Source organism: Bufo gargarizans, chromosome 5 (assembly GCF_014858855.1).
Source record: "Bufo gargarizans isolate SCDJY-AF-19 chromosome 5, ASM1485885v1, whole genome shotgun sequence".
Lineage (NCBI taxonomy): Eukaryota > Metazoa > Chordata > Amphibia > Anura > Bufonidae > Bufo > Bufo gargarizans.
Genome location: NC_058084.1, coordinates 444,699,126 through 444,725,464, shown reverse-complemented (window position 1 = coordinate 444,725,464; position 26,339 = coordinate 444,699,126). Strand labels below are relative to the sequence as shown.

General features: G+C 42.7%; 1 protein-coding gene across 1 annotated transcript in view; it reads right to left on the bottom strand.

Moving 5' to 3' along the window:
* Positions 1–584: 584 nt before the first annotated feature.
* KIAA1217 (KIAA1217 ortholog) overlaps positions 585–26,339 on the bottom strand; it is a 414,351-nt gene continuing 388,596 nt past the window's right edge. Inside the window, 13 exon segments of the mRNA XM_044293610.1 lie at positions 585–3,119; positions 3,769–3,894; positions 4,282–5,662; positions 5,664–5,869; positions 8,955–9,074; positions 9,778–9,906; positions 10,078–10,208; positions 10,875–11,046; positions 11,642–12,110; positions 12,424–12,571; positions 13,829–13,956; positions 18,748–18,923; positions 25,480–25,646. Of these exon segments, the coding sequence (XP_044149545.1) occupies positions 2,625–3,119; positions 3,769–3,894; positions 4,282–5,662; positions 5,664–5,869; positions 8,955–9,074; positions 9,778–9,906; positions 10,078–10,208; positions 10,875–11,046; positions 11,642–12,110; positions 12,424–12,571; positions 13,829–13,956; positions 18,748–18,923; positions 25,480–25,646 (3,848 nt within the window). The 3' untranslated portion in view covers positions 585–2,624.

Sequence of the window (26,339 nt, the reverse complement as noted above, 5' to 3'; positions counted from 1 at the left end):
ATGTACAGAATTAGTTTCAGACTGTGGTCATAACGCAACCCACCTGACCCCTCCGGGTTGGTCCAACTGAAATAAACTTGGCGCTTTAAGGGCCCATTCAGACGAAGGTAAGGGCTCCGTGCCCGTATTGTAGTCCACAGCACGGGCACAGAACCCTTACCTTAGTCTGAATGAGCCCTAAGGCCTAGTTCATACTTTAGTGATTGTGAGCCAAAACCAGGTGCAGGACAAAAACACAGAAGGAGGTGCAGATGTTTCCATTATACCTCATCCCCATGTAGGCTCACAGTCCCTGATGGAAATCGCCGACCAAATCCCTGAAGTGTGAACTAGGCCTAAAGCTTCTATGGAGCGTCATCCGGGTGTTGTATAGGACGCTCAAAATGCAGCTATAGTACAGCAGTGTGAACCTCACAACCCATTTGGGTAACTACAAGACCCAGACTCATGGTTTATTACCATAGAAGTCTATGGTGATGTAACATCAGTCCACTTAAACCATAGGAGTCGGGTGCCTGCTGTACAGGCGACTGAATGACGGCAAACTGTAATAAATAGAGGTTTTTCACCAGGACACGGAGCAGTCGTGTGTAGAGAACCGCATGCATCACTTTATTTTATTTCAGAAAAGTGATCTGCTTTTTACAGATATTTGTTACAGTAGTTATACAAATCGATAAATTTACAAAATCTGTGCAAGCTCTTCCTTTCCAAGTTGCCGCTGTCTGAAAGCATGCATGAACAATGAGAGTTAGGCCACGCGTGACTCGGACTACAACTACTATCATCGGCCAGGATGACGGGAGTCGCAGTTCACACAGCCCCCACGGGCTGACACACACTGCCTAAATATGAGAGCATCTCTATGTAGAAGTAAAAAGTATGTCTATGTACACACCTGTCTTACAGGACAGTAAAAATAACATGGTTTAAGGGCTGTGGTCGGCAGTAGCATTCTGGGAAATCGAAACCGATAAATGTGTCATTTCATGTTCACACCTAGATCCACAGGGCAGTGGTGCCACTTAAAGGGGGTCGATCATCAAAAAACATTAACCATAGTCCTTGTGATTTCTCAAAAAAAAATAAAAAACCTCTGCGTGAAGTTACAATAAATAATCTAACTTTCTAGAACTAAGTATTCTTTGTTTGCGGCATATTTTGCAGCAGTGTCAGTGTCTCACTTTATGGCAATTTAGAAAGTACAAGCAAAACGGCATCTTCTATAAACCAAATCTAATTGATAGGTAACAGAAAACACACACGTTACGGAACCTTAGAATAGTTACTGAACTCCGAGGTGACGTTTGGTATTCTTACAATTTATAGTAGGGCTGGGATGTAATTTCTTATAACACACCTCAGCTGCTGCAACACCTCTTTTTTTTAAACAAAGGCCTCATTCAGTCGGACGTAATGTGACCCTACCGTGGGTTTCATGACCCGGACTAACAAGATTATAGATTCCTAGGATATTGGAAAAGCCTTGACCTCAAGGAAAGATTCTGTCTACCGCTAAGGCCCCATTCAGACGACCGTATTTTTGTTCCACGTCCGATCCGCATCTTTTGCGGATTGGATGTGGACCCATTCATTTCAACGGGGCCACAAAAGATGCGGACAGCACATGGCCGTTCCGCTGCCCCGCAAAAATAAATAAATAAAATAGAACATGTCCTATTTTTGTCTGTTTCGCGGATGGCAGTCCGTAAAACGCACCTTAATTGATATGGAATGCCCTTCGCTTCTAAGGCATAGTATTGTGAGATTTTGCAGCAGCTAGGGCGGATAACTATACATTACACACTGCAGCTGCTGAAGAACCTCTTCTTTTTTTTTTTCCTTTTTTTATAAGGGCAAGGGAGCTACCAGTGACCTGGAGACCTATAAAGCGCTGCTTATCTCTGTAGAATCATCATCTTCTGACATCAGAATGTGACTTCACGAATATTATTTACAGATATGTCAATGGAAGAGCTTCCATTGATGTAAAGTAAATAGGATATTGCCTAAATATTCTGGTAAGAAAATATTTTATACTGCCTGATTTTAAGCTTTTCCTTTTATATATATATGACTTTTTTATTTTTATTTTTTTTGATGAAAGACTCCCTTTAAGAATATTGCACTTGGGTAACCCTCCCCTCCCCCCCCAACCCAAATTTATAAACATACTCTTATGTCCCCTATGAAAATATCTTGGCAAAAAAATAAAAGCAACAGTGATGTATAGTCGACAAAAATAGAAATCTGTAGTCAAAGCCAGCATGATTGGAAAGCAAAAGCAAAAACTCCACTCTAGATTTATTCTCCTGCAAGTCCCATAGTGAAAAATAGTCTATACAAAATAATCCGCATCCTCACGTAATGGACGCCTTTCCGAAGGGATACACACTCATGCAAACATACAGTATAGTAATATATACAGTCACACACACACACACACACACACTAATTTACATAGAAACAGAGACCGATAAAAGAAAAAGCCTATAATTACAACAGCAACTATCTTGACGAGGATATACCGGTGTGTTATGTACATAGATGACAACAACATGCCAGCAGAGGGCGCTGTGGGTGGAATTGAACTGAAGACACCTAGACCGATGAGTCTGCACAAGTTAGGAGGAGTCCTTTTGGGTGGCGAGCTTGGTTGCGCTTCCGTTCTGTGACTTGTAGCTGGTGAAGCTAGGTGTGTGGATGGTACGGATGCTCTTCATACCTTGAGTCAGTGAAGTGGGAGAGACAGAAGTAGAGGGAGAAGTAGCAGAAGAGGAGGAAGTAGGAGGAGATGGTCTGCCATTTGTATTCTGCAGTGAAAACGAGAGATGGTGACCTTTACCTGAATAGGTTGGGCTCTGTAGCTTTGACGTGCCGTTATGGACAGGACGGATAAGGGAGGGAGCGTTAACGGTACGAGCGGTCTGAGAGTTAGAATTAGTTACTGGGACGTGGGACTTCACAGGGGGATTATGGGAGTTAGAGGTATCATTACACTGAGCAGAAACAGAGCTGCTTTTTCCAGTGTTAGGAGAAAGAGCTGGAATCTTAGAAGCAGATAAAGTAGGGGAAGCAGCCTTAATATCCCCACCAGCTTTCTTAGTACCTCCGTTAGCCTGCAAATAAAGATGGCGGGAGACAAGTTTGTCAAAACGTTCAACATTAATACACCAACACGGGCGCAGGAACAAAGCCCCCATATAAGAAACACTTTATATGCCGACGTTCTCACTGGACCTGGCAGAAACCATAAAGCACAGAAAGGTTTAGAGAACTTGAGACGTGGAGGATGTGGATGCCTGCTGGGGCGATAGTGCGGTGCTCTACATGCTGTGTGAGAAGAGTGGTGACAAGATGGCAAGCGGTTAATGGAATGCGGTGGCACATACATGTTAGTAACCGGACGACACAGACACCACTGCTCACGCGTGCTCTCTCTCTCCGATTTTATACCCTCCCGCAAGGGCTGTTGCGTGTTACCGCAGTAAGCCAAGGTTTCGTTCATCTCATCTGAACATCTTGAGGTGGAACAAAGCAAGTGGGTGTTTTTTATTATTGCAGGCATGCAGAGATATGGCGAGAGTGAGACAGTACTACAGGATTTCTCATGCCACCAGATCCAGATTTTTTTTTAACAAAAACAAGAGCGAAAGCAAACGCCATCCTTGTTTTGGTTACACTGATTCAGTAACTTGGCTTGTAGGTTTTTAAAAAGCTTTTTTTTTTTTTTGTCCTTCCAAAATTGTTGTTCTACGGTAAAACTACCTGTCTGAATTGACGCTGCGGCTCCTGTAGCTTTGGCTGTTTGCTAGTTTTTTCCATGCTTCCTTGTCTAGTTTTAGAAGACATTGGTACTGGCATTCTGCTGGTTTGTGGTGCTCCGTTTGATCCCTATAGGAACAAGCCAACGGGAAGAGAGACAGAAAAATAAAAAAAATAAAAAAATCATACAACAGAACTGATTTAATCCATTGTTCACATTCAATGCTTGAGCAACATCTTATCAATCTCTAGTCATGCAGTGGAAATACCAGAGGTTAAAGCCATACAAATCATAGGAGAAATAAAAACACAGGTCATGTCAATCAAGCAGGTTCTTTTTTTTTTTTTTTTTTTGTTCTTTCATCTGCCCATCACCAAGTTATCAACCTTATTAGACCAGCAGCTTGTTAGATACCTATAGGAAAAGCCAACCACCAGAAGAACACCACTCAAAGGATTAGGCACCAATTGATCAAAAGCACACTGTTAGACTTTGGAGGTCTTGTGCACTGGTACCTTGCGTGCTGTGGTAGGTATGGATGATGGAGACTCTAGAACGGGTTTTGTATTATCCGCTAACACAGATCCTTTAGACACCAAAGAGGTTATTGTCAATGTTTTGTTATCGTCTCTCGATTCTATAAGATCAGATCCTGGTCTTGGTGTCATTCCACTTATTGTATTTTCTAGCTGCTTGATGGTTTCCTCAAGACTGTCTAAGGTTCTATATGTATTTTGCCTTATCTCATCAGTCCTCGACACATGTTCTTGTTCTTCAAGGTTATGAGTTTCAGGTTGGATAGCTTCTTCTTTGCTCTTCGATCTTTCAATTTCAAACCTTTTTGCTTCTTTGTGTTGCTTTACAGTCCCATCAGGCTCTTCTTCGTCCTCGTAGACCACAACTTGCAAGGTCTTCTTCCCAGTTTTCGTCCCTGTACGGATTGCTTGGGTTAGAGCCGCCAACTGTTTTTTAGGAAATTTGAACTTAAACTTTTTCTTTACATCTTGTCTCTGGCCATACTGATAGTCAGATGCATCAGTCTTTTCTTCATCGGGGAGGAAACCCTGGGAGACATGATCCTGAAACATAGTCTGCTTCATTTCTGATAGAGATGGATAATTAAATCTGTATTTGTTTGATTTTGAGACATTTTGGGTATTGTTGACCATTTTGCTTTCCTTAACCCTTTCTTCTTCAGGCAGATGGACACTCAATTCCTTATCATCTTCTTCTTCCTCCTCCTCCTCATCAATCTTTGCTTCTGACATCATTTTTTCCAGCTCATCATCACATTCTTCGAATATTGTTGACAACCTTTTATAGGCAGCTCTTATATCCATTGGTTCGTCAAATATGATAATGACTGGTTTCTTATCTGTGCACACAACAGAATCTTGTGTGTCCAAATTGTTGGAAGGAATTGTTTTCACATTTTCTTTATCAACATTAACTGTTTGCACCTCTCCACCCTTCCGGTTTACAATATCTTGAACTTCACCTGTTGACAGGACCTGCACCTCAGTATTCGTGATCATAAAAGCAATGTTATCTGCTGGAGACCTTGGCTCAGTCGGTGAAACAGCAGGAGACTCGAGGTCTTCAGACTGTTGGCTGGTAGTCCTACGAGAATTTTTTTGCCTTAATACAACGGTCTGGCCTAAATCTAAGTAAGGCAATCCCTGTTCTTGGGTTGGAGAGCTACTTACTGAGCTATCCTGTCTCTCTACATTAAAAGCTTTGACAAATGTGGAACTTGTCTCTGAGATTTTGTGATCTGTTCCTCCATTAACCACTTCTGGCATTGTAGAACTCAAGTGCTTTAGGTTTTCGTTGTTGTGAAATTTATATACGTTCATGTTTGCTAATTCTTCATTTTTACTTTTCTTTACAGGATTCTTCCCTGTCTGTAGAGCTAGGCTCATCCCTGCCTATGAACAGACTGTATGTAGACTGTTTGTTCACTACAACCTTCTCCACCTGACTAAACTGAGCAGAATCAGGTGCAGGACTTGATATGGATAGAATTTTCCACTTGTCCTCAGTGCTTTCAACAACTTTTGGGCTTTCAGGACTTACACTTTCTTTTGAAATATTGCATGGCACCTATGGGGAAATATTAGAGGGGAAATTGACTTGTTAAATAGAATAGCTCCTTTAAGGTGAATAAAATTATTCAACGTCAAGTCAGAGTTAGGTAAGTTGGTTATGATGCCTAAAAAAGATTAATAGAAGCATTTAAAACAATAATAAAAGCTGCCGAAACCTCAATTAATGTGAAGGGAAAACCACAAACCTTTTCCTTGTCTGTGAAATTTGTCCTTCATCCAGTTTGTGGTATAGCAGCAGTAATAAGTCAAAGCAACTGGACTTGTATTTTCTCTTAAAGATGTTTCGTTAGTCATTTTCAATTTTAACTGAGAAAACCAGTCGCATAACTAGTGAAACATCTCCAAGAGAAAATACAAGTCCAGTTGCTCTGACTTATTACCACAGATAAACCTTCTCCTTCTTGTCCAAAAATACCCAAATCTTTTGACTGTTTACCAAGGTTAGTCCACCAAAACATGGCAAGGAATATTCACATAAAAGGGGTTGTCCGAGTTATATAAAAACCAAGGCCACCCCCTGAAAACAGCATAAAACAACAAATCGGTCCACCTCGCTGCTGTTTGTCTTTCCAGCTGTAATAGCGACTTTCTGTGCACACAGGTTAACTTACCACTGCAGCCAATCGCTGGCTTCAGCAAGGACATCCCGTGCACGTTGAGGCCAGTGATTGGCTGCAGTGGTGAATTGTGCATGGAATGTCACCACTGAATCCAAGAAGATGACAGCAGCGGGAAGACCGTAGTGCACCGCTAGAAGAAACAGCAAAGTAAAAAGGTGAGTATCCACTCATTTGTTATTTTAGGCCAGGCATGTCCAAAGTGCGGCCCTCCAGCTGTTGCAAAACTACAACTTTCAGCATGCCCTAATAGCTGTAAGCTATCCAGGCATGCGGGGAGTTGTAGTTTTGCAACAGCTGGAGGGCCGCACTTTGGACATGCCTGTTTTAGGCCATTTACAGGGGTTGCCCAAGTTTTTATATAACTCAGGCAACCCCTTTTTTTTGGGTGATTCTACATCCAGTACACCTTCTTAGGCTAGGTCTACATGATGACATGTGACGCGCGCGACACATAGGGCACAACTACACTGCAACATGTGTCGTGCGACATTGATGTTGCACCAATGTCGCGCGACAACTTTTATGATCGTCTATGGTGTCGCACTGCGACATGCTGCAACGCGACAGTTGCCGAATTCGAATGGATTTTTTGCAACTGTTGCGCCGCAGTATGTCGCAGTGCAACACCATAGACAATCATTATAAAAATTGTCGCGCGACATTTCGTCGTGTAGACCTAGCCGTATTGTGCCATATACTCTGCAGCATTGCATTCTGGGAGAGTTGTTCTTTTTTGAACTTTTTCACACATTGAAGGGGTTGTCTCATTACTTCTACATAGCTGACATGACTATAGTCCTACAGTAGTTGTACAATTAGTTGGTGAGATAATTAGATAATTTTATTCAGCCGGACATGATGGTGCACAACAATGCAATATGGCAACGTTTCGGCTAAATTATAGCCCTTCAGTCAGGCCTGGTTGTGACCACGAGTGGGGAACGCCAACAGTCCTACAGTGTTACTCCAGAGGAAGCAAAATCCCAATTCCCTCATAACAGGTGAAGAATTAGCTTTGGCTAATAGAAAGGGGTCCCCAAAGGGGACTTCACACTATGATGTCAATATGACCCAATGGATTAAGCAATATATTAGTATAAAGTAATACACAGTGATTGATGTTATAATTGCACTTCCAAGAATACAAATTATAAAAGCAATCTCTGTGGAGATGAAAACGGGAAGATTTTAGGTTAATTACTTTGGAATACTAGGCTGGGCTTACAGAGGGGGGCCACATACGGTGACCAAGGGTTGCACAAAATAGTGCCTTAATGGATTAATTGCCTACAAATTTGTGTGGCCATTGGTGGTTGCAAGTGTATGCGGTTGTGGTGACCTCATTGCTGTCACCGCATGGTGGCCTCTCCGTGACTTGCAGAAATTTCAGTAACTGTTCCAGTTTTCTACAAATTCATGCACATGCTGCAGGAACAACCCTATTTAGATGTTTGGAGTGGATTTTCAGAAGCTAAAACTTCTGCAACAAAACTGCTGTGTGAGAACAAAAATATATACGCTATAATTAAGATAAACTGATCCTGTAAATAAACGGATAAGGCTAGGGATGCACAGGGACACCAGTGATGTGTTAAAATGGCAGTATAAGGGCTCATGCACACGACCGTATGCCCTCCGAGACATACGGTCTGTGAGCGGGCCATGTGTCCCGGAGCGGCATACATCGTGCGCACTGGAGCGCACAGCATCATAGGTTACTATGATGCTGTACGTATCGGGCCGCCCGCGGGACTATTGCCCCGCACTCATATGATCTTATGAATGCGGGACAATAGCCCTGAGGGTGGCCTGATGCGCACAGCACGATCTATGCCACCCCGGGACATATGGCCCGCTCACAGACCGTATGCTTCGGAGGGCATACGGTCGTGTGCATGAGCCCTAACATTGATGGGGTGCACAGGATGCAAACCACAAAATTTACACAGTCACAAGCTCTGGGAAGCTGACTCATTGGGTGATTTTTGATGGGGCCTCACACTGTAGAGCTGCTTTGCATCTCCCAAGGTCTGCCTGAGACATGGCGGGAACACTGTGGCCATTGGTGACTTTCTGACCTGGCCGAGCTGCTTGTCAAGAAGAAAGAGTCAATCATAGATTTGTTTTAAGCCTGTTGAGCAAGTAGTGTGTTGCCAATGAGTAAAATCCAGAAGGGTTCCTTCTTGGCTGGCAGACTTAGAGTCAGCTAAATCAGATCTTCAGTCTGATACTTGAACAAACAGCTCCCCATAACTCAGCTTCCCATTAAAAACATTCCAATAAATATACAGATATGCATGCAAGCTGAAAAGTGCGTTATGAAAGCCACCACTGTAGATAAGGATATTAGAAGTCTTGTTAGATGCATAAGGGACATCTTGTAGCTCGTAGACTGTACAGTTATTTAGTAACGTAGGGTTAGTTAGTACAGGCCAGGAAAGTAACGGCCTTACAAATTACCTTCTTTTCCTTGGGTAGAGCTAAACCTGAAGGTCTGAAATCTCTCTCCTGGACCTCTGTTTTTGGGAGCTCATATTGCACCTTTGAATTAATTTCCACTACAGAACACTTCTGGAAAGCCTACAAGATGTAGAATGTTACATGGAGCTTTTCCTACACAGAATTATATTATCTGTATTCCACTAAATCACAAGCTAGTCAGGAAATAAAATATACGCCTATAGGGTTCTTGCCTGAGCAAATGAATGAAAATGAGGACTCTGGTAAACTGAATGATCTGCCCAACCACAGAGAACAGAGGAGCCGTCATTTTCCGCCTCCTCTGTTTTGTGCACCAGAGCCAGGGACGGGCTAGGAGTCTATAGGACTGAGTTCTGCCACAGGAAGAGGTAGTGATCCGCACATGGCTGCTAATAGGTCACTCATCATAACTTCCTTCTAGAAGAGGACAAAGAGGTGCAGGGGCATAGAGAAGATGTCAAACTGTGGCTAGTTTATTATGCAACTATGGACAATATATCTAAAAACATTTACTTTGGAGAAATTGATTTCCATATTTTCCTGGCCAAAGAAGGAACATAAATACTGAAGGTGTCTGCATGTCTACTCCATGTCTTGGGGCCTTGCAACCCTCTAAAAGTGCTGTCTGCCTTATGTCGGCCAACTTTATGTAGTGGATCCATCAGCACAGGTCTAAACTATTGTGAACACAACACAATTCTGCAGTTTATATTTTATGCACATTTCAAAAGATGTGCTTTGACTTTTGTCTTCTTAAGGGAAAAAGTCCTGTAACACAAGGAAAACAAAATCTGAGCGTTACCTGAAGTTCTGCCATGATCCTCTCTCCTTCCTCTTCCTCCTCATCCTTCACTTGGGAACTCTTGATGGGACTCTCTATCTCTGGCTTGATTGTTTTTGGTGGTGGTGGTGGAGGGACATCTTCTGAGTCCTGTTTTGATTTAGGAAAAATTAACATTCTGCCGGAATACCAATGTAACCCTGCTTGACTACATCTCATGAACAGATTTCATTTTCTGGAGGACCTTTTTAGTCAGTTATATAAAATACTAGTACTTAACTTGTGATTTATATATGGGAGACAGCATGACACTATATTCACCTTGCTATCTTTCCAGTCTGACGTCCATGAACTGCTCAAACCACTTCCAAGGGGGTACATACGACGAGGAGGGGGTGGAGGTGGAGACTTGGTTAACTTATCATTTTCTTGCTCACTTTCTTGACCTCCTTCTAGGACAAAGAAAACCACATATATATAGTAAAGTTCTAGTGGATTCCATATAAGAAGCTCCCAACGTCTACAGAAGACCATTGCTGTCAAAGCTATCCGCACTTTATTTGATCTACTATCTATGCATTTCAGACTTACAATGCACCAAAACGTATCCAAATACGAATGGGCACCTTTATGTACCATTCATATTCTCAAAATGGAGGGAGTTTTAAATTAAAGCATTTAAAGGGATTGTCCAGGTTTATAAAAAAAATTACTAAAACCAAAGAATGTGATAAAATACAAATACAACAGTACCTACCTGGTAAATCTTCCACAGAGTGGTCCCTACCGGTCATTAACTCTGTGCAGTGATGATATGCCACACATAACTGCTTTAGACAATCACTGGTCTCAGTGGTGATGACTTCATGTATGGCACAAGGCTGCTGAGGTCATGGATTGGCTGCAATATTCACATGAGTGCATGTGATGTCATCACAGCATGACAAGTAAATAAGGACTTTTAGGGGACCAGTGGCGCTGTAGTGGTGGGGGATTTAGTAGGTGAGTATTGATTGCTGTTTTATTTTATCATCCCTACTCTGTTATTTTTTTTTAAATCTTGGACCACCCCATAATACCTTTAAGAAAATGACAATGTTTTATCTCATGGATCATACCATTAGCCTCTGCTTTGTCTATGCTCTCGGTTTTTGAAGTCTGTGATGGCACTTCTAGACTGGGGATTGACTTCATTATATTGGCTTGTGCTTCTTCCAACATCTTCTCAAATTCTTTCCTATTGTAGTGGTCCAAGTTCTGTCTTTTTTCTTCAAATTTCCTCTCTGCTTCCTAGAAGTAGAATTAGAAGCACACCATGAATGGTCAAGAACGAGAAAAAAATACAAACAGGAACTGGATTTAGATCTTCTATTTTAAAGTTAAAAATGTTTAATTAAGAAATGTAATGAGCGGTTGATGGAGCACTGAGGGTTCCTATTCATAATATTGCCCTGTGCATGGGTAAAAAGACCCCATAGTGGGTCAAGATGAAAACTAATCTGAAGCTTGGCCACTGGATCGAATAAGATATAATCATGTATTTCCAACTAGGTATATGATCTATGGCTAAAAGCAGGTCCCTATAGATTAGGGCATATAGCTAACCCAATAGGTTTGGCTTGTTGAAGTGCCCGTCGAAGGGACAATAAAATGTATTAAAAGTAACATTTATAGTAACTGCAGCTTCTTGATTGATACTTATGGAAGGCCATTTACTGGACACTATTGAGACCTCCAGTTTGGTGTTCTCTATGATGCCATATTGGAAAAGTAAAGGCAAGATGTTGACTTCTACTACCATGATAAGTCTCTAAAACAAAGCCCCACACCATTACCAATACACTCCTTGATCCAAGAATGTTAAGTGCTGGAATATTTTATGTACCTCTATAGACACTGCTCGATTCCTGTAGCCTACATGCTGAATTTCTTCAATGAACAGAGCAGAGGATCCATTAACGTGAGTGGGTTGTGCAGTTGGAGTTTGCTCTGATGTAGCTGATGAGTTTATGGACTGGTGATTTGCTGATGAATCGGCTAAATGACCGTTCTGGTTACTGGAGTTAAACGTATGGTTTACCAGAGCGGAGGAGTGCTGGGACTGCTGCATGAGGACGGGGGAACTCTGTACATGGTGAACTTTAACTCCAACAGACAATGGTACCACCTCTGACTTCACGGAGGTGGTCTGGGCTTCTGTTGTGCTTCCTGGTTCCGTCTGTGCTTGCTGAAGGTAGACCTGACTTTTCTCTTCTTTGTTTTGGATCATTTCTGTTTCGGTCACCTTTTCGGTGATTGTGTATTGGTTATTTTGATTGTAGTCAACACTCTTCGATGATCCTTCGGAAGCATGTCTACCGTGATAAAAATAAAGTTTGAATTATTGGAAGGTGAAAGAAAGTTTTGGTCATCTTGTCGATTGGTTGGGTATGTCACTTGCAGTACCACTTTCCACCACTTTGACTTTAGAACTAGTTTTCATAAATAACAATGCAACAGCGCCACCTGCCATGAAATCTAGTCGACACAAAACTCTCAACATTTCCAACCTTACATCTGAATAATAATGACACAGCCTACACCTTTTATTATGTTAGTACAATTCTATATCTTTTTCCTAGTACATAGCTGGCGAGACATAAAATGCATGGGTTTAATAGACATCACCTTCTTAAGGCAGACAGGGCATCAGTCATGTTTCGGATCCTCTTCAATAAGCTGTCCAGTTTATGAGGCTCTTCCTTCAGAAACCTAACTGCCTCCACCTCCACCCGTAAGACAGCCCTCATCTTATTCTGAAGGTATGGAAATTCTCCTAGAAATACAAATATCTCAGAAAGCTGTGCACATGGTAAATGGCTTTAATATAAATAAATAAAATTAAAATAAATAATAAGCCAATAGCTAACATTTTTGCATCTATGTCAATAACTGAATTATCTGACAGAAAAGGCGGACAGAAAAATAAGGAACAGAACAAACAGCAGGTGGCGCTATATGGATACATTTTATTAAATAACTCTGTGGCTATGCAAAAATTTTAATTACATGTAATTACAAAAGTAGTCAGATCCAGGTGCTCGATTGGAAACTGCTGAATTTTTTTTTCGTGAGCCAATCCTGCCGAAATCAGAAGGTTAGGCTGTCATTGATCTAATGTATATAGTCAGCTTTAGAAATACCCTGACCTTTACCTAGTAGTACCTGCCCAGTAACCCATTGTGTAAATGCCTCGTTAAAGTGGTTTAGCGGGAGTAAAATATTGATAGGTCATCAATATCTGATCGATGGGGGTACAACTCCCACCACTTACATTGAGCATTGCAGCCTCATCCTAGGCGTGTGAGGTCACATTCATTGGTCACATAGCCTACATGCAGCTCAGTCCAATTCAGGTGAATGGGCCTGAGCTGCAATACCAAGCAGAACCACTATACAATGTAGAGTGCTGTGTCTAGAATGCTGTGTGGGAGCTGCAACGCTTGTCCAATCGGCGTGGTCTCTTCAAACAGCCGAGTCGGACCCTTACTGATCAGATATTGAAGACCCATCCTGATAGGTCATCAGTACTGTACTCCTGGAAATCCCCTTTAATCTACAAAAAGTTGATATAACTACAATGGGCAACCTCTACTAATTTCTACCATATATGAGGACCTTCACTGAACACAGAAGATTGTTGGAGTTCTTCAGACTGATGTGATCCTACTCCAGTTCTTTACCAACTAGCTAATATATCTCATTGCTAGATCCTGTCCCCTGTACTGCTACACGTGTTCCAAATATACCTTTTTACATACAAAAATATATGTATGACATGTACATATCAGAAATTATGGTCTTTTAAAATCATGGTGATGTTTTCTGTGATAATGGGACCACTAGGTGGTGCTGTTTTATTGATTTTCACCAGACAACCACAAATCTGCTGAACTTCAAAACCTCTAATACAATTTTTGCCTTTTATATTATCTATACGACATAGAGATATTATATTTGATATATTAATGCCAAGATTGATGTTCTGTCTACACAAATTTGGTAAACCGGAGTGAAGCTTTTCATTTCCTACCTTTCAGATTAGATACCGCTTCTCCAATCTGTCGTAGGAGAAATGCTCGATCTTCCACGTCCTTCAGTGTAACTAGTCGGGTAGCACTTGAGTCCTTCTTCATGTCTTCCACAAAACTCTCCAAGTCACTGGAGAACAAGCAACCAAAGGTCATAAGACGTAACCCACAGTTATTCCGACATCAAACCCAATCTCTTGGGTTAAGGCAACTTGGAGATGATTCCTGGTTGGAACTACAAAAAATATTGCCCCCCCCCCCCATATCCCTGGAATGAACAGAGCGGCAGTGCACCACTGCTCCATTCTTCCGACTGTTCTCTTGATCGTTGGGGGTTCCAGAGGTAGGACCCCTACCGATCTGATAGTTATGGGGGGGATACCTTGTTATAACCGGAATACCTTTACAATGCAACTTCTTTTCATAGGGTTTTCATTCATTTCAATAGGTCACATATGGGCTATAAGAATATTAAAGGGAATCTGTCACCACAGCTCTGCAGTAATACATGAGAAGTACTGCAGATAACGAGTCCAGGTCACTATTTTTTAGTTTCCTTCTGCCTCCCGTTCCCCCGCTGTCAGCACTAAAATCTGTGCTGCGTCTGTCTGGACTGCTGTGCCATGCTAACATAATGGAGAGGACTTAATGTAGTGCACAGCAGTCCTGACAATGTACTAAAGTGCGTCTTTAAACCGTAGGGGGCATGAGAAAAATAAAAACTAGTGATCTGGACTCCTTATCTGCAGTACTACTCATGTAATACTGCAGATAACAGTCCAAGGTCGTAGTGACAGATTCCCTTTAAGACATGCACTTTATAAACAGTATTTCCGTAGTGCAGGCGCGTCCCTACAAGAACAGACGAATAAATGGCTAGAATCTGCTTTTAATGCAGGAAATTTCTGGGATGAAATCTTTGGGATGCAGCCAGACAGAGCACCGCTGTTTTCCTTGCTCTGCAGCTTCAGCAAAGTCTATGAATATGTTTATAGATTTTTCCTGCGCTGCGCTCCGTGCTGATACTAATGGGGAAGTAGAAAGTTAGTCATGGGAACTATCAGCACCGACCAGACACATGAGCGGGAATATCTACCAGTAACAAGGAACGATTGCTTCACTGGTGAAATGAGCAGCCGGACTTAATAATGACATGTTCCACATGACCGAGGACCTTACATTCACCCACAAGGTCCAAGGACAAAAGATGCAGAACAGGCCTAGAAGGAGAGTGGTCTATAACCTGCGAATGTACAGCTGCAGGCCTCCTGGGAGTTGTAGTTTCACAATCACAACAGGAACTTGTTGCACCCCTAGTTTGGAATTAGGAGTTGTAGAAGATCTATTGGGGGCAAGATTACCTATATCTGGCCCAGCCCCCAAATATATCAGCGTCACATTCTCTTGGGGTGTCCTGGACAAGGTGCAGACCACCAATTACAGCAGTATGACCCGCTTATAGGGCACAAGCTACGTCATTCCCGAAATTTACATGATGTAGAGAGGGTTCTACTGCAAAACGTCTCCATTTCCATAATGCACCTTATGGTGCTGGTCTATTCCTCCATATACTCCCCCATTCAATGTATGAAGGACACAACACTTGTTTGCCTCTTCCCATCCTGTTTTCTACTGCCTCTGTTGAAGGATCTCATCACCCATGGGGAATAGATGTGATCAGCCTCATCTGGGGACCTCTAGAAGCTCATGCCCTTATGGGTACATCCCAATGGTTGTAACCCACATATGTGCTATATAGGTCTAGGTCTGGTCATAAATTTGTTTCCTTTATACAATCAAGGGTTAAAAACTAAAATGTTGGTTGTCTGCAGCCAACACTAGGGGGAGCTTACTGACTATGGATTCATATTATTCAAACTACGTATCCCAGCTTCGGTTAGCTCTCCTTAGTGGTGGCTTTAGGCAGACACAATTTCAGCATTTAAAGAGGACCTGTCGCTACTTCTGGCATTATTGGTTTATTAAATGATTGTATTCCCCATGCAATAACAATTCTGGGGCATCTTTTGTTTCATTCCTCAGTTATTGCCATTAGAAATGTATTAACAAAATCAGCAACTGTGTGTTACCTGTAGGGTGGGGTGGTGGTGGGAAGGGGGTTGCCTGCACATTTAGACATTGTCTAATTAGCGTTGCCAGTATGAGACTGCAGGGACACCCCCCCTCCCCAATGGTAACGACCAGTTGCAGATACGTTAATAAATGTCTAGCAGGAATAACAGAGAAACGGCACAACACAGGGCTATAGCAAAAGATGCTCCATAGTTGTTATTACATAAGGAATGCAAGTAGTTACAAAAACAAACATGTCAGGAGAAGTGACAGGTGCGAAGACAACATGGGAATTTGAAGCTTTATAACACAAAAAAGTTTCAACCCTTACAGAATACCCCTAAAGTATAGTGTAGGTCCATGCCAATGAGGTGCACTCCATGTTTATCAACTGTGCTAAAAAAGTGTGACGTCAGGTGCATAATACGCCAATGCAGAATCATGCAAACCGATCTTACAAATTCCCCTCTTGTTAAATTTACCCCTGTATGCAGTGACCCAGAGGATCACTGATAACGAGTTAATTCTATGCTAAAGCATATAATTGTGATACAGTGTGAAGTACTTAAACAGTTAAAGTATTATTTTTTGTAAAAAATACAATGCAACAGCTCTCTGCAAACCAAATAAAGTACAAAAAGTATTCTAATGGTAATGTTATGCTTATTATGTAAATTAGAGATGCTTGGCAAATACATTTTGTACAAAATTATTTGGGCCCGTCTGCCAACACGTCAAGGAGATCTCTGTAAGACGGGAACCTAACACTAAATTCTACCTGTTATGTGCCATGACGGCTACCATACAATTCAGGGAGTGTAGATTCCTCATGCATGCTTGGCCCACCTTAATTTTTGTAATCTTTGGTGCCAAAATGGCCTCCATTAAATCCAGGGAATGCAGGTACCAACATGCATTCTGAGCCCACTCCACGCCTCTCCTGGTGCCAAATGGCCACCAATTCTTTTTTGTGCATTGTGAATCCTAAATGGTTGTCTATAGGCAGCAAATAGTTAACTGGCAGTCTTGGGTTGCTGGGCCTGACAGCCCAACCTCTTTCCAGCTTGTAGAGTAGAGAGAGTGTCTAGCTGGCAGAGCTTGAGGCAAGACCCGTTTTTGTGTGCTCTGCCAAGTTGCCCCAAAGGGAAGCCTGATCCAGGAAAACACCATTCCTGAGACTGAAAGCTGCAAGAAAAGCAACTGAACTGAGTGGAAAAAAAAACTAAGAGAAAGAGAACAGACATTCATAGATGGTTGAGAACCATTTCATGGCTGTACTGGAAAGACAGTAAGGTAAAGCTCATTTATGGCAATAGACTATACTTCATGTGGAAAGGGTTGCCTACAGCGAATTGGCCATCCTTTTGAGGATCTGCACCCTGCAGACTGGGTATTGCAGATACAATTGCATGCATAGAGTTATTTGGGAATATTTCAGTGTATTTAGTAAGAGACTCAGAGAGGATTACTACTACTATCATTGCTGCTGCCTATACACAACTATTGGGAAAAGCATACAATGTAATATACCTCAGAACTGTGCCATTTTGGTGCTATATGTGCTGCAACTCCCATCATCCATTTAGGGAGACTTTATTTATTGTAATCAAACTGGCCTAGTCATTGGCTCCACCATCATCCTCTGGCCCTGCATCTACAGTACACCTGCTCTCCTGCCTCGCACCTACCAACCATGCACCATCAAGGATGCCCCAGGCAGCCACCTCATGCCCAGGGTGTGCCCCAGAGGAAGAAAGGGAGTGTCCTACCATCACTGCACGGCCCAGAGAGCGCCAGGGTGAGGCCTTCCATCGTGAGAGCTACCACCCCCATCATTGCCACAGCCACCACTCCTCTGATCTGCCTCCCTTCCCAGCCCCGCAGCATATCCGTTTTTTTACAATGATTTAGGGGCCTCTACAAACAAGACGGGCGCCCTTTTCAAGTACAACAGTTTCGTAAATGAATTAGTGAAACGGATGCCAGTGGATTTAGCAGTTGGTACAAGATGGATGATTGATTTCCCTTGGACTGGCCCCAGCTGTTGCGTGCGCTCCCAGCAGAGCGGCTGCGGATGTCTCCGAGAAGTATAGGTGCTGGAAGTGCTGTTACTAGAAATTGAATAGCTGACAATAGTCTAAAATAAAAAAAAACAGAACATTTCTATAAAAATGTCAGTGCCTCGCAGACTCTACGGTGATTATGGATGTAGACCAAGGGCACGGAAATCCGGCACTAAATATGGACAGATTGGGTGTCCTCGATGAAAAATGACCTTCTGTAGGAGGAGGTGAGGGGCGGCACCTGACAACAGAGCCTCTGCCTGTACAGTCTACCTGCACCCTCCGCTGGGACTTCTAGTTCTACATACGCCAGAGGGCTAGTAGAATATATGGATTTATTTATGTTGCACCAACATATTCTGCAGCGCCGTCCACCTTTGTAAAAACTGCATCAAAATACCTGAATGTGTAAACCCAACCTGACCATGCTGTAACTGCAATGCAATGCAAGTCATACACCCGTGTGTCCATCACATGAGCAGGACAAGATTTTTACCCCTGGAATTAAATAATTAAAGGGGTTGTGCAGTCAATACATTTCGATGAGCTATCCTCAGGATAGGTCATCAATATCTGATTAGTGGGGTCTGACTCCCGACACCCCCGCCAATCAGCTTTTTGAAGAGGAGGCGGCGCTCACACAAGCGATGCTTCCTCCTCAAGGTTACACTGCGCATCGTCTCGCATGTAGCTGCTGCGCAGTGTAATTACAAATGCTCCTCCCATTAAAGCAAAGTCACCAGGTATGTAGACCACAGGATTTATTTTATGACATTTATTTTTACCTTAATTTTAGGATGATCTGTTCCTCGTCTTGGAGATATTTCTGACGTTCTTGCTCCACCAGGACACGCTGCCTCTGCACTGGGTCCTCCATGTTTTTGACCATTTCTGTCACTTTACTGCTGATTTCCTGCTCTGCTTTCTTCATCATCGCTCTCACCATTTCCTGGTTCTGCAGCTGTTACACAAAAGAAATCAAGTTCTTAGCTTCTTTCTTTTTGCCTCGTGAGATTCTAAAGAACACAATTCATCCCTAATGCTGGAGACAGGGCCGACAAGAACGTCATGATTAAAGAAAAGACTCCGTGTAGAGCTGGAGATTAGTCTCTGGCTGCATCATAAGCCCCACAGCTGAGGAAGATGTATGGAGAGTTGACCACTCAGAAGTTATTGCTAGGATTGCTGCTATTGTTTAGATTTTTTTGCAGTCCAGGACCTTATGAAGTTGGGGCGAAAGAGCATAATGGATTTAATTAAAATGTGCCTAGGATGAAGGGACGCCCTAATATCTTGAATCTCCTTTAAAGGGAATGTAGCACCTACAGTAGTATAATTTTTTTAGTAATTAAAACAAGGTAGTGAAACATATTATTTTATGACAGCTATCTTGCAGCCACACAGACTATTTACACACCAGAAAAGAGATATTTATATATTTTTATATTTATTTTGAAATTTTAAAGGAGAGTTTTCCCTCCCTGCTAAATAACCTGTGCAGGGAGGGGAAGTAGATAAGCTGTGATCATCACCTATTATAAAAGGTGGATCCTGTGTTAAGAATTTGTTATCAATATACAGGTATTATAGGTCGTTGTAATGCTGCCTGTGTTGATAATGAGATGGCTCCTGAGAAGTGATCTGTAAAGAACATGAAGTGTCAGTCTATTATTAGGCCTAGTGGCCAGTGCAAAAACTGATATTAGGATTGAAAAAATGTAAGTAATGAAATGGAAAAATAACTAAAAAAACTAATTATAAACAAACATTTGATTTAAATAATAGGACATGTTCTGATAACATACTCCCTTTAAGAAATGTGAGGCCATATTTAAAGTATTTTAAGAAAGCGAGAGGGGCCCCTATAGCAAATATGGGTTTAATTATTAAATTATCAAAGCCAATGATCAACTATAATCTGTGGGAAAAGCTGGCTGCATCCGTTCAATTCTACTGCAATGCCATCACAGGGGGAATTAATCATTTCCTCATAATTAAGACCCTTCAGGCCCCTATCAGTTTAGTTGCTATTCTTTGTATTTTTTCCAGCTCCAGGGCATCCTTTCTATGGACTGGTGCCCAGAACTCAACTGCATATTCCAGATGAGGCCGCACCAAAGCTTTGTAAAGTGGTAATATTACATCCCTGTCCTGCAAGTCCATGCCTCGCTTAATACATGACGATATCCTGCTAGCCTCAGAAGCCACTGATTTTGTGTTGCTATGATCTACAGGTCCTCCCAAATCCTTCTCTACATGGAACTCTTCCAGTGTCATAACATTATACTGCTACAAAACCCAACTGAATGCGCAAAAAAACAATTGTTGCGCAAAGCAGGTGCAACTATGGAGAAACCTCAATGGAATAGAAGATGGTCCAAGTGTCCACCATCAGCTGCTGCTCCTTTCTGCTGGATATGCCAAGTGCCAGACACCAGAAATGAAAATTCAAAAATAAAAATAATAAAAAGGGCCTGAACTTTTGTATTTTGGTGCCTTGAATAAAGATGGTTAGATTCTTGGATATCTGAATGTGCAGCTTTTTTGTCGCACGGGCCCTAAAATGAGATCTTGCAACTTTTTTTATGACAAAAACAGGCATAGTGGTCTTAGTACATGACCAGCCAAAGTGTCTTGGGGAAGGAGTACACGAAGTTCCATTGTGGAAAAGAAGCCATTAAGACTGGATTCATGTGAAATGTAGAATATATGAAAGGGAATGCGTCTTTTTTTACGTCTTAAAGAGGACCTTTCACTGCTCTTGACATGCCTGTTTTAATAGCTTCATGCATTCCCGATGTAGTAACAATTCTGGAGCATCTTTTCTTATGTCTCTATGTTGTGCCGTTCCTTTATTATTTGCACTATAAGTTATGAATTAATTGCTAGCAGCCTGCAGTAAGGGTACAGAGGGGAGGTAACCAGTTGGGGGCGTGTGCCTGCACAGACTCACTCCATCCAATCAGTGCTGACATTTTCAGACTGTGCAGGTACACACCCCCAACTGGTTACCTCCCCTCTGTACCCTTATTGAAGGCTAATAGCAATTCATTCATAACTTCTAGTGTAAATAATAAAGGAATGGGACAACATAGAGTCATAAGAATAGATGCTCCAGAATTGTTATTACATGGGGAATGCAGGAAGCTATTAAAACAGACAGGTCAGGAGCGGTGACAGGTCTTCTTTAATTACTTGAAGTTATATTTCACAGATGAAAACTCCTCATTCCCACAGAGAAAAGAAACATGGCTTTTATGTTAATTAAACAGCAACCACATCGCCTCAACCCCATGAGCTAAATGAAGAATCATCCTAGAACGACCAGGAGAACCCGAGCAGATGTCCAAAATCACAGCTTGTTACAGGAGGCTTGTACCAACCTGAAAACCACATATTGGGTGTTCACATGTGTCATATGTCGTGTTTGGCTATTGTCATTTTTCTCACCCGTGTCAGTGATGGAGACCTTGTGTACATCACTGTCTACATGTATACCTGGGTGAGCGGTTGTTACGGGCGAGTATGTATTTGGAGCCGCACAAGTTTCTACGCCACCTGACAAATCACAAGCGGAAAAGAATCTCTTTGCAGTGCAGTTTCAGACTTAGGGCTCATGCACACGACCGTATTTTCTTTCCGTGTCTGTTCCATTTTTTTGCGGCCCGTATGCAGAAACATTCACTTCAATGGGTCCGCAAAAAAAACGGAAATCACTCCGTGTGTATTCAGTTTCCATATGTCCGCAAGTCCGTTCTGCAAAAAAATAAAACCTCTGTTTTGCGGACAAGGACAGGCATTGTTACAATGGATCAGCAAAAAGAAAAAAAAAAAAAACAGCTGCCACATGGACGTCACCCTTTTTTTGAGGATCCGTGTTTTGCGGACCGCAAAATACATACGGTCGTGTGCATGAGTCCTTAGGGCCCACGACAATTTTTTTTTCTGCATCCGATCTGCATTTTTTTGCAGATAGGATGTGGAACCATTCATTTCAATGGGGCCCACAAAAAATGTGGACAGCACACTGGGTGCCTCCAGGGGTTATGACCACCATGCAATCCAGCAGCGGTGGCCGTGCTTGTAAACTATAGAAAAAAGCGCCGGCCTATGCGCACTGGATTGAAGGGTGGTCATAACCCCTGGAAACTCGCAGTGCATAATGTGAAGGGCAAATGAATCAAGCCAGCAAAGGAGGCAATATGGACAATCACAATACATTAGTAAGTGCCTTGTATTAACTTTCTCTACATGATAAATCTCACTTGCTGAAGCGATACAAACCAGAACTATGTCAAATAATCTCTAATCCTTTAATTAACAGAACAACATCAGATAATCCAAAATCCTTTACTGGGTCGAGGTCCTCCCTCAAGCAATATGAAATTGTCTTCATTTTTCCCGTTCATTAGCAGAATTACGTCAATTAATCTAAAATCCTTTATTCGTATGGGCTGAGGTCTTCTCATGGGTCATGATAGGAACATCTTTCTATAGTGCAGCCTGTAACTTCAATCATCATACTTCAGCTTAGAAGTAAGATACTAAAGAGGTTTTCCAGGGAGATTTTTTTCTAAAATACAATATAAACTCAGCTGACCGTTTTCCCACCGCTGCCGTTCTGTCGCTGCTCTCCATTTCCTGGTCCTGATTCGGCACACAGGAAGTAGCTAAACATGCCATAGGCAGATCGGTGCTGCACCCGCTGCTTGGCATTGCCAGCCATATTCTGCGTGTCAAGCTGGGACCAGCCTTTAAAAAAAAAGGGCGGGAGCTACTCTGAATGACCTGATCAGCGGGAGTGCAGGGATGTTGATGGCCGTTCAAAAGGGTAGGCTATCAAATCCAAAATCTTGGACAACACCTTCAAAAGGGGTTTTCCGGGAGTTTAATGCTTTTGACCTATCCTCAGGATAGGTCACCAGTATCTAATCTGTGGGGGTCTCACACCCGGGACCCCCACCGATCATCTGTTTGAGAAGGTACAGGCGCTCCTGTGAGCACCACAGCCTTCTACGTGCTCACCAATCACAGCACCATACATTGTATAGCAGCTGTGCTTGGTATCACAGCCCAACCTCATTCACTTCTATGGGGCTGAGCTGCGCCTAGGTCATGTGACCGATGAATGTGACGTCACATACCCGAGTGCCTTCTCAAACAGTTCATCTGCGGGGTTCCCGACTACTTCTATTGGACATTTTATATATTTTTGTCCAAAATGGTAGGGAAGCAGAAAAGTACATTTTACAATCCATGGGGGACCGAGTAATGTTGTGAACTGAAAAAAAGAGCAGGAACCATAATAAAATAAAAATACTTGTCCAATGCCTTCGGTCGTCTGTGCTGGTCTTTGTTAACCTGTCCCGCAGTGATGACATCAAACACAGCCATGTGACTTCTACAGCCAATTGCTCACCTCAGCAGTCAAGTGCGGGGGACATCACCGCTGAGGTCAGTGATTGGTTCCAGAGGTCACCAAAGGGCTCATGTAAACGGACGTGTTTTGCGGTCTGCAAAACACAGATGCACAAAATACGGATGACGTCCGTGTAACATCCATGTTTTTTTCAGACCCATTGACTTCAACGGGTCCGTGGTCTGCTTTTTGCCATCTCTTTGCGGACTCGACATACTGATGCGGAAAGAAGTGATGGAGACCCCTGGGGCGGCGCTGCTGGAATGGCAGGGAATTGAACAGCTGAGTATTGTGGGATACTTTTTTCAACTTTCCTGCTCTTTGCCCCATTTGTTTAAATACTGGAAACCCCTTCAATAAAAGACAATGCCAGACATATGGACCCTGTGAGATGTAATACCTACAAACCACCTGTAGGTGGTGCAATGTGCATGGTTATCTACTTGTAGCTTTTTCATCAGGTAGAAATATTCCTGCCATTCCACATTGTTAAAAACTAGAATAAAGCGCTGGAAACCTCACTCCTTGTTCATGTATCTATAATGAAAGCCATTCGTCTTCATGTTTCCTTCTATTTCTACGGATGAAATCTGATAATCATTTGGCAGAATCACAAAACTGCAGCTCTATGAAAATGTCACCGTCCATAATTGCCGCCCTGTTTTGTAAGTGCTATTTATTACAAATTAGTCACTCAAGAGTCCGTGTCCAGTGCCTGTGGATAAAGGTTTTAGTTAATTACTTCCTACCCTCTATCAGTTTATGGGCTGTAATACAGAACCCGCTGAAGTCTAGAAGTCCCTATAGCGCCACCAAAAGTCTCTGATTTCATACGAAGGCTGGATTCTTAAATATCGGGACATGTCTCAATGGACAAAAAAAATGAAAAAACAAATCCAGGTCTGCTACATCTCTGTATATATTTCTCAACCCTTTTTTTTTTCCAAATTCTGCACCATTCTCCGCGGGACTATGATATTCTATAAGTCCTTCTTTCCCCATTACGTCTTCTTTTTAAGCCTCCCCATACTTTCCATACTTGCTGCCAGCATCTTATTACCACATATTCCAAGTTTACAATTACTAAACCTGGCCCAGGCCATGCCCGCTTCCCTCCATGATGAAGTGTAATAAAGAATGGTATAGATTCTAACAGATTGGGAGGAAATGAGGAGGAGATGCAGGCTCAGGAATGAACATCTGTAAATGCTATACAAGGACACAGGTGCTCGAGGCAATGGAGTGAAGTGTGCATTGGGCACGTGCCTTCCACCTTTTCTGACCATTCAGTGTGACTGTTGTCCCCCTACTTTGCTATGGTCATGGACAGAAATTTGCTAGCTGACAATGTCTCCCTCTTGATTCCCTTCCCTACGGCTTTATTCTGGCACCTGTGACTGCAGGTGTCCACTGTATGATGCTGGCTTCTACCTATGCCTGTCCTGAACTTCGGTGATGGTGTCTTAACATGTTTCCCCTCACCTTGCAGTGGAGTCTGTATAGTTTGATGGCTTGATCACTCTGCTAACACAAATATGCTGTAGTGTACAGATCTTCCATAGCCTGGGACCCTGCAGGCTCTCTGGGGTAATAGTTCTCCTAGATGAGCGGACGTCGTGGTCCTCATGGCCCGGAGGAGGAGGAGCTGGATCGCAGGCTCCGTCGCTCCTCACTCTCTTCTTTCCAACTCCTCTAACTAGCTCTGCCCCTCTATTGGCAAGAAGTCGGATCAGCTCGCTCCTACCAAGAGGGGAGGAATGGAATTATAAGTCCCATTCCTGTTGCCAACCACTGCCAACTGTACCCACCTGCTGGTGTACAAAGTGTATAGCATAACATTACATCATACTGCATTACACTACAAACAATTTACAATAGTAGTACCCCCAGGTCGGGGGTACTACATACCTACCACAGGGACTGTCCATACTAAGGAGAGGTCGGATGTATGGGTTGCTAGAAGTGCAATTCCTGATTGAATGAATAAGGGGGGGGAGGGGCAGATTAGATGTTCTAATCTACTACTGTTCTGGTCTGATGTAAATTAAATCACATAAATCTCTTGTCCAAATAAAAGAAGGCCAAGGTGACTACTTACCTGCAGCTGCCTCATCTTCTGCAGCTGGAGTCGGAGTTCTGCCACATTACGCCTCATATCATGGAGACTGACTTGCATATCAGATGAGCCGGCAGGTGGTACTTGAGAAATAACAGCCTTAGTTTCAATAATTGTTAATGAATTCTTCCCACTGGAAACAGAGTGACCTGTAGGAACAATGGAATCAGTCACACGAAACAGCCTCCAAAATGAAACCAGTTACCGTATTTATGCCCTCCCTATAAGACGCACTTTTTGGGGGGGGGGGGGGGATGTCAGTGCGTCTTATAGGGTGAATACTAATGAGCGCTTCCATTATGGAAGCGCTCATTAATACAGGAGGACCGGGAAGAGGTGAATGCAGCGCACACGACCACCCCATTCTGGTCCTCGACTGCTTACTGTGCTGTGAATGCGCACAGAGTGAGGATGTCGGCGCTCTGTGAGCTCATGCTGTGCGCATCGGGTCGCGCAGCAAGAAGAAGAAGAAGAGAGCTGGATCCTAGGAGCGGTTGCAGCATCCAGAGCAGGAGAGGTAAGTTGATTTATTTTTATTTTACTTGCTCTGAGCATGGGGTCTGATCTGAAGTTTGAATGAGGAGGGTCCTTATTCATATTGGGGCTCTGATCTGAGATCTGGGGGGGGGGTTATTCACTTTGGGGTCTGTTCTGAGCTCTGATTGGGGGTCTAATCTGATGTCCTATTGGGGTCTTATTAACTTTGGGTGTCTGATTGAGGGTCTTACTAACATTGGAGGTCTGATTGGGGCCCTGAGCTGAGGTCTGATTAACATTGGGGGTCTGATCTGAAGTCGAATGAAAAATATATATTTTTTTTGTCTCCTCCTCTAAAACCTAGG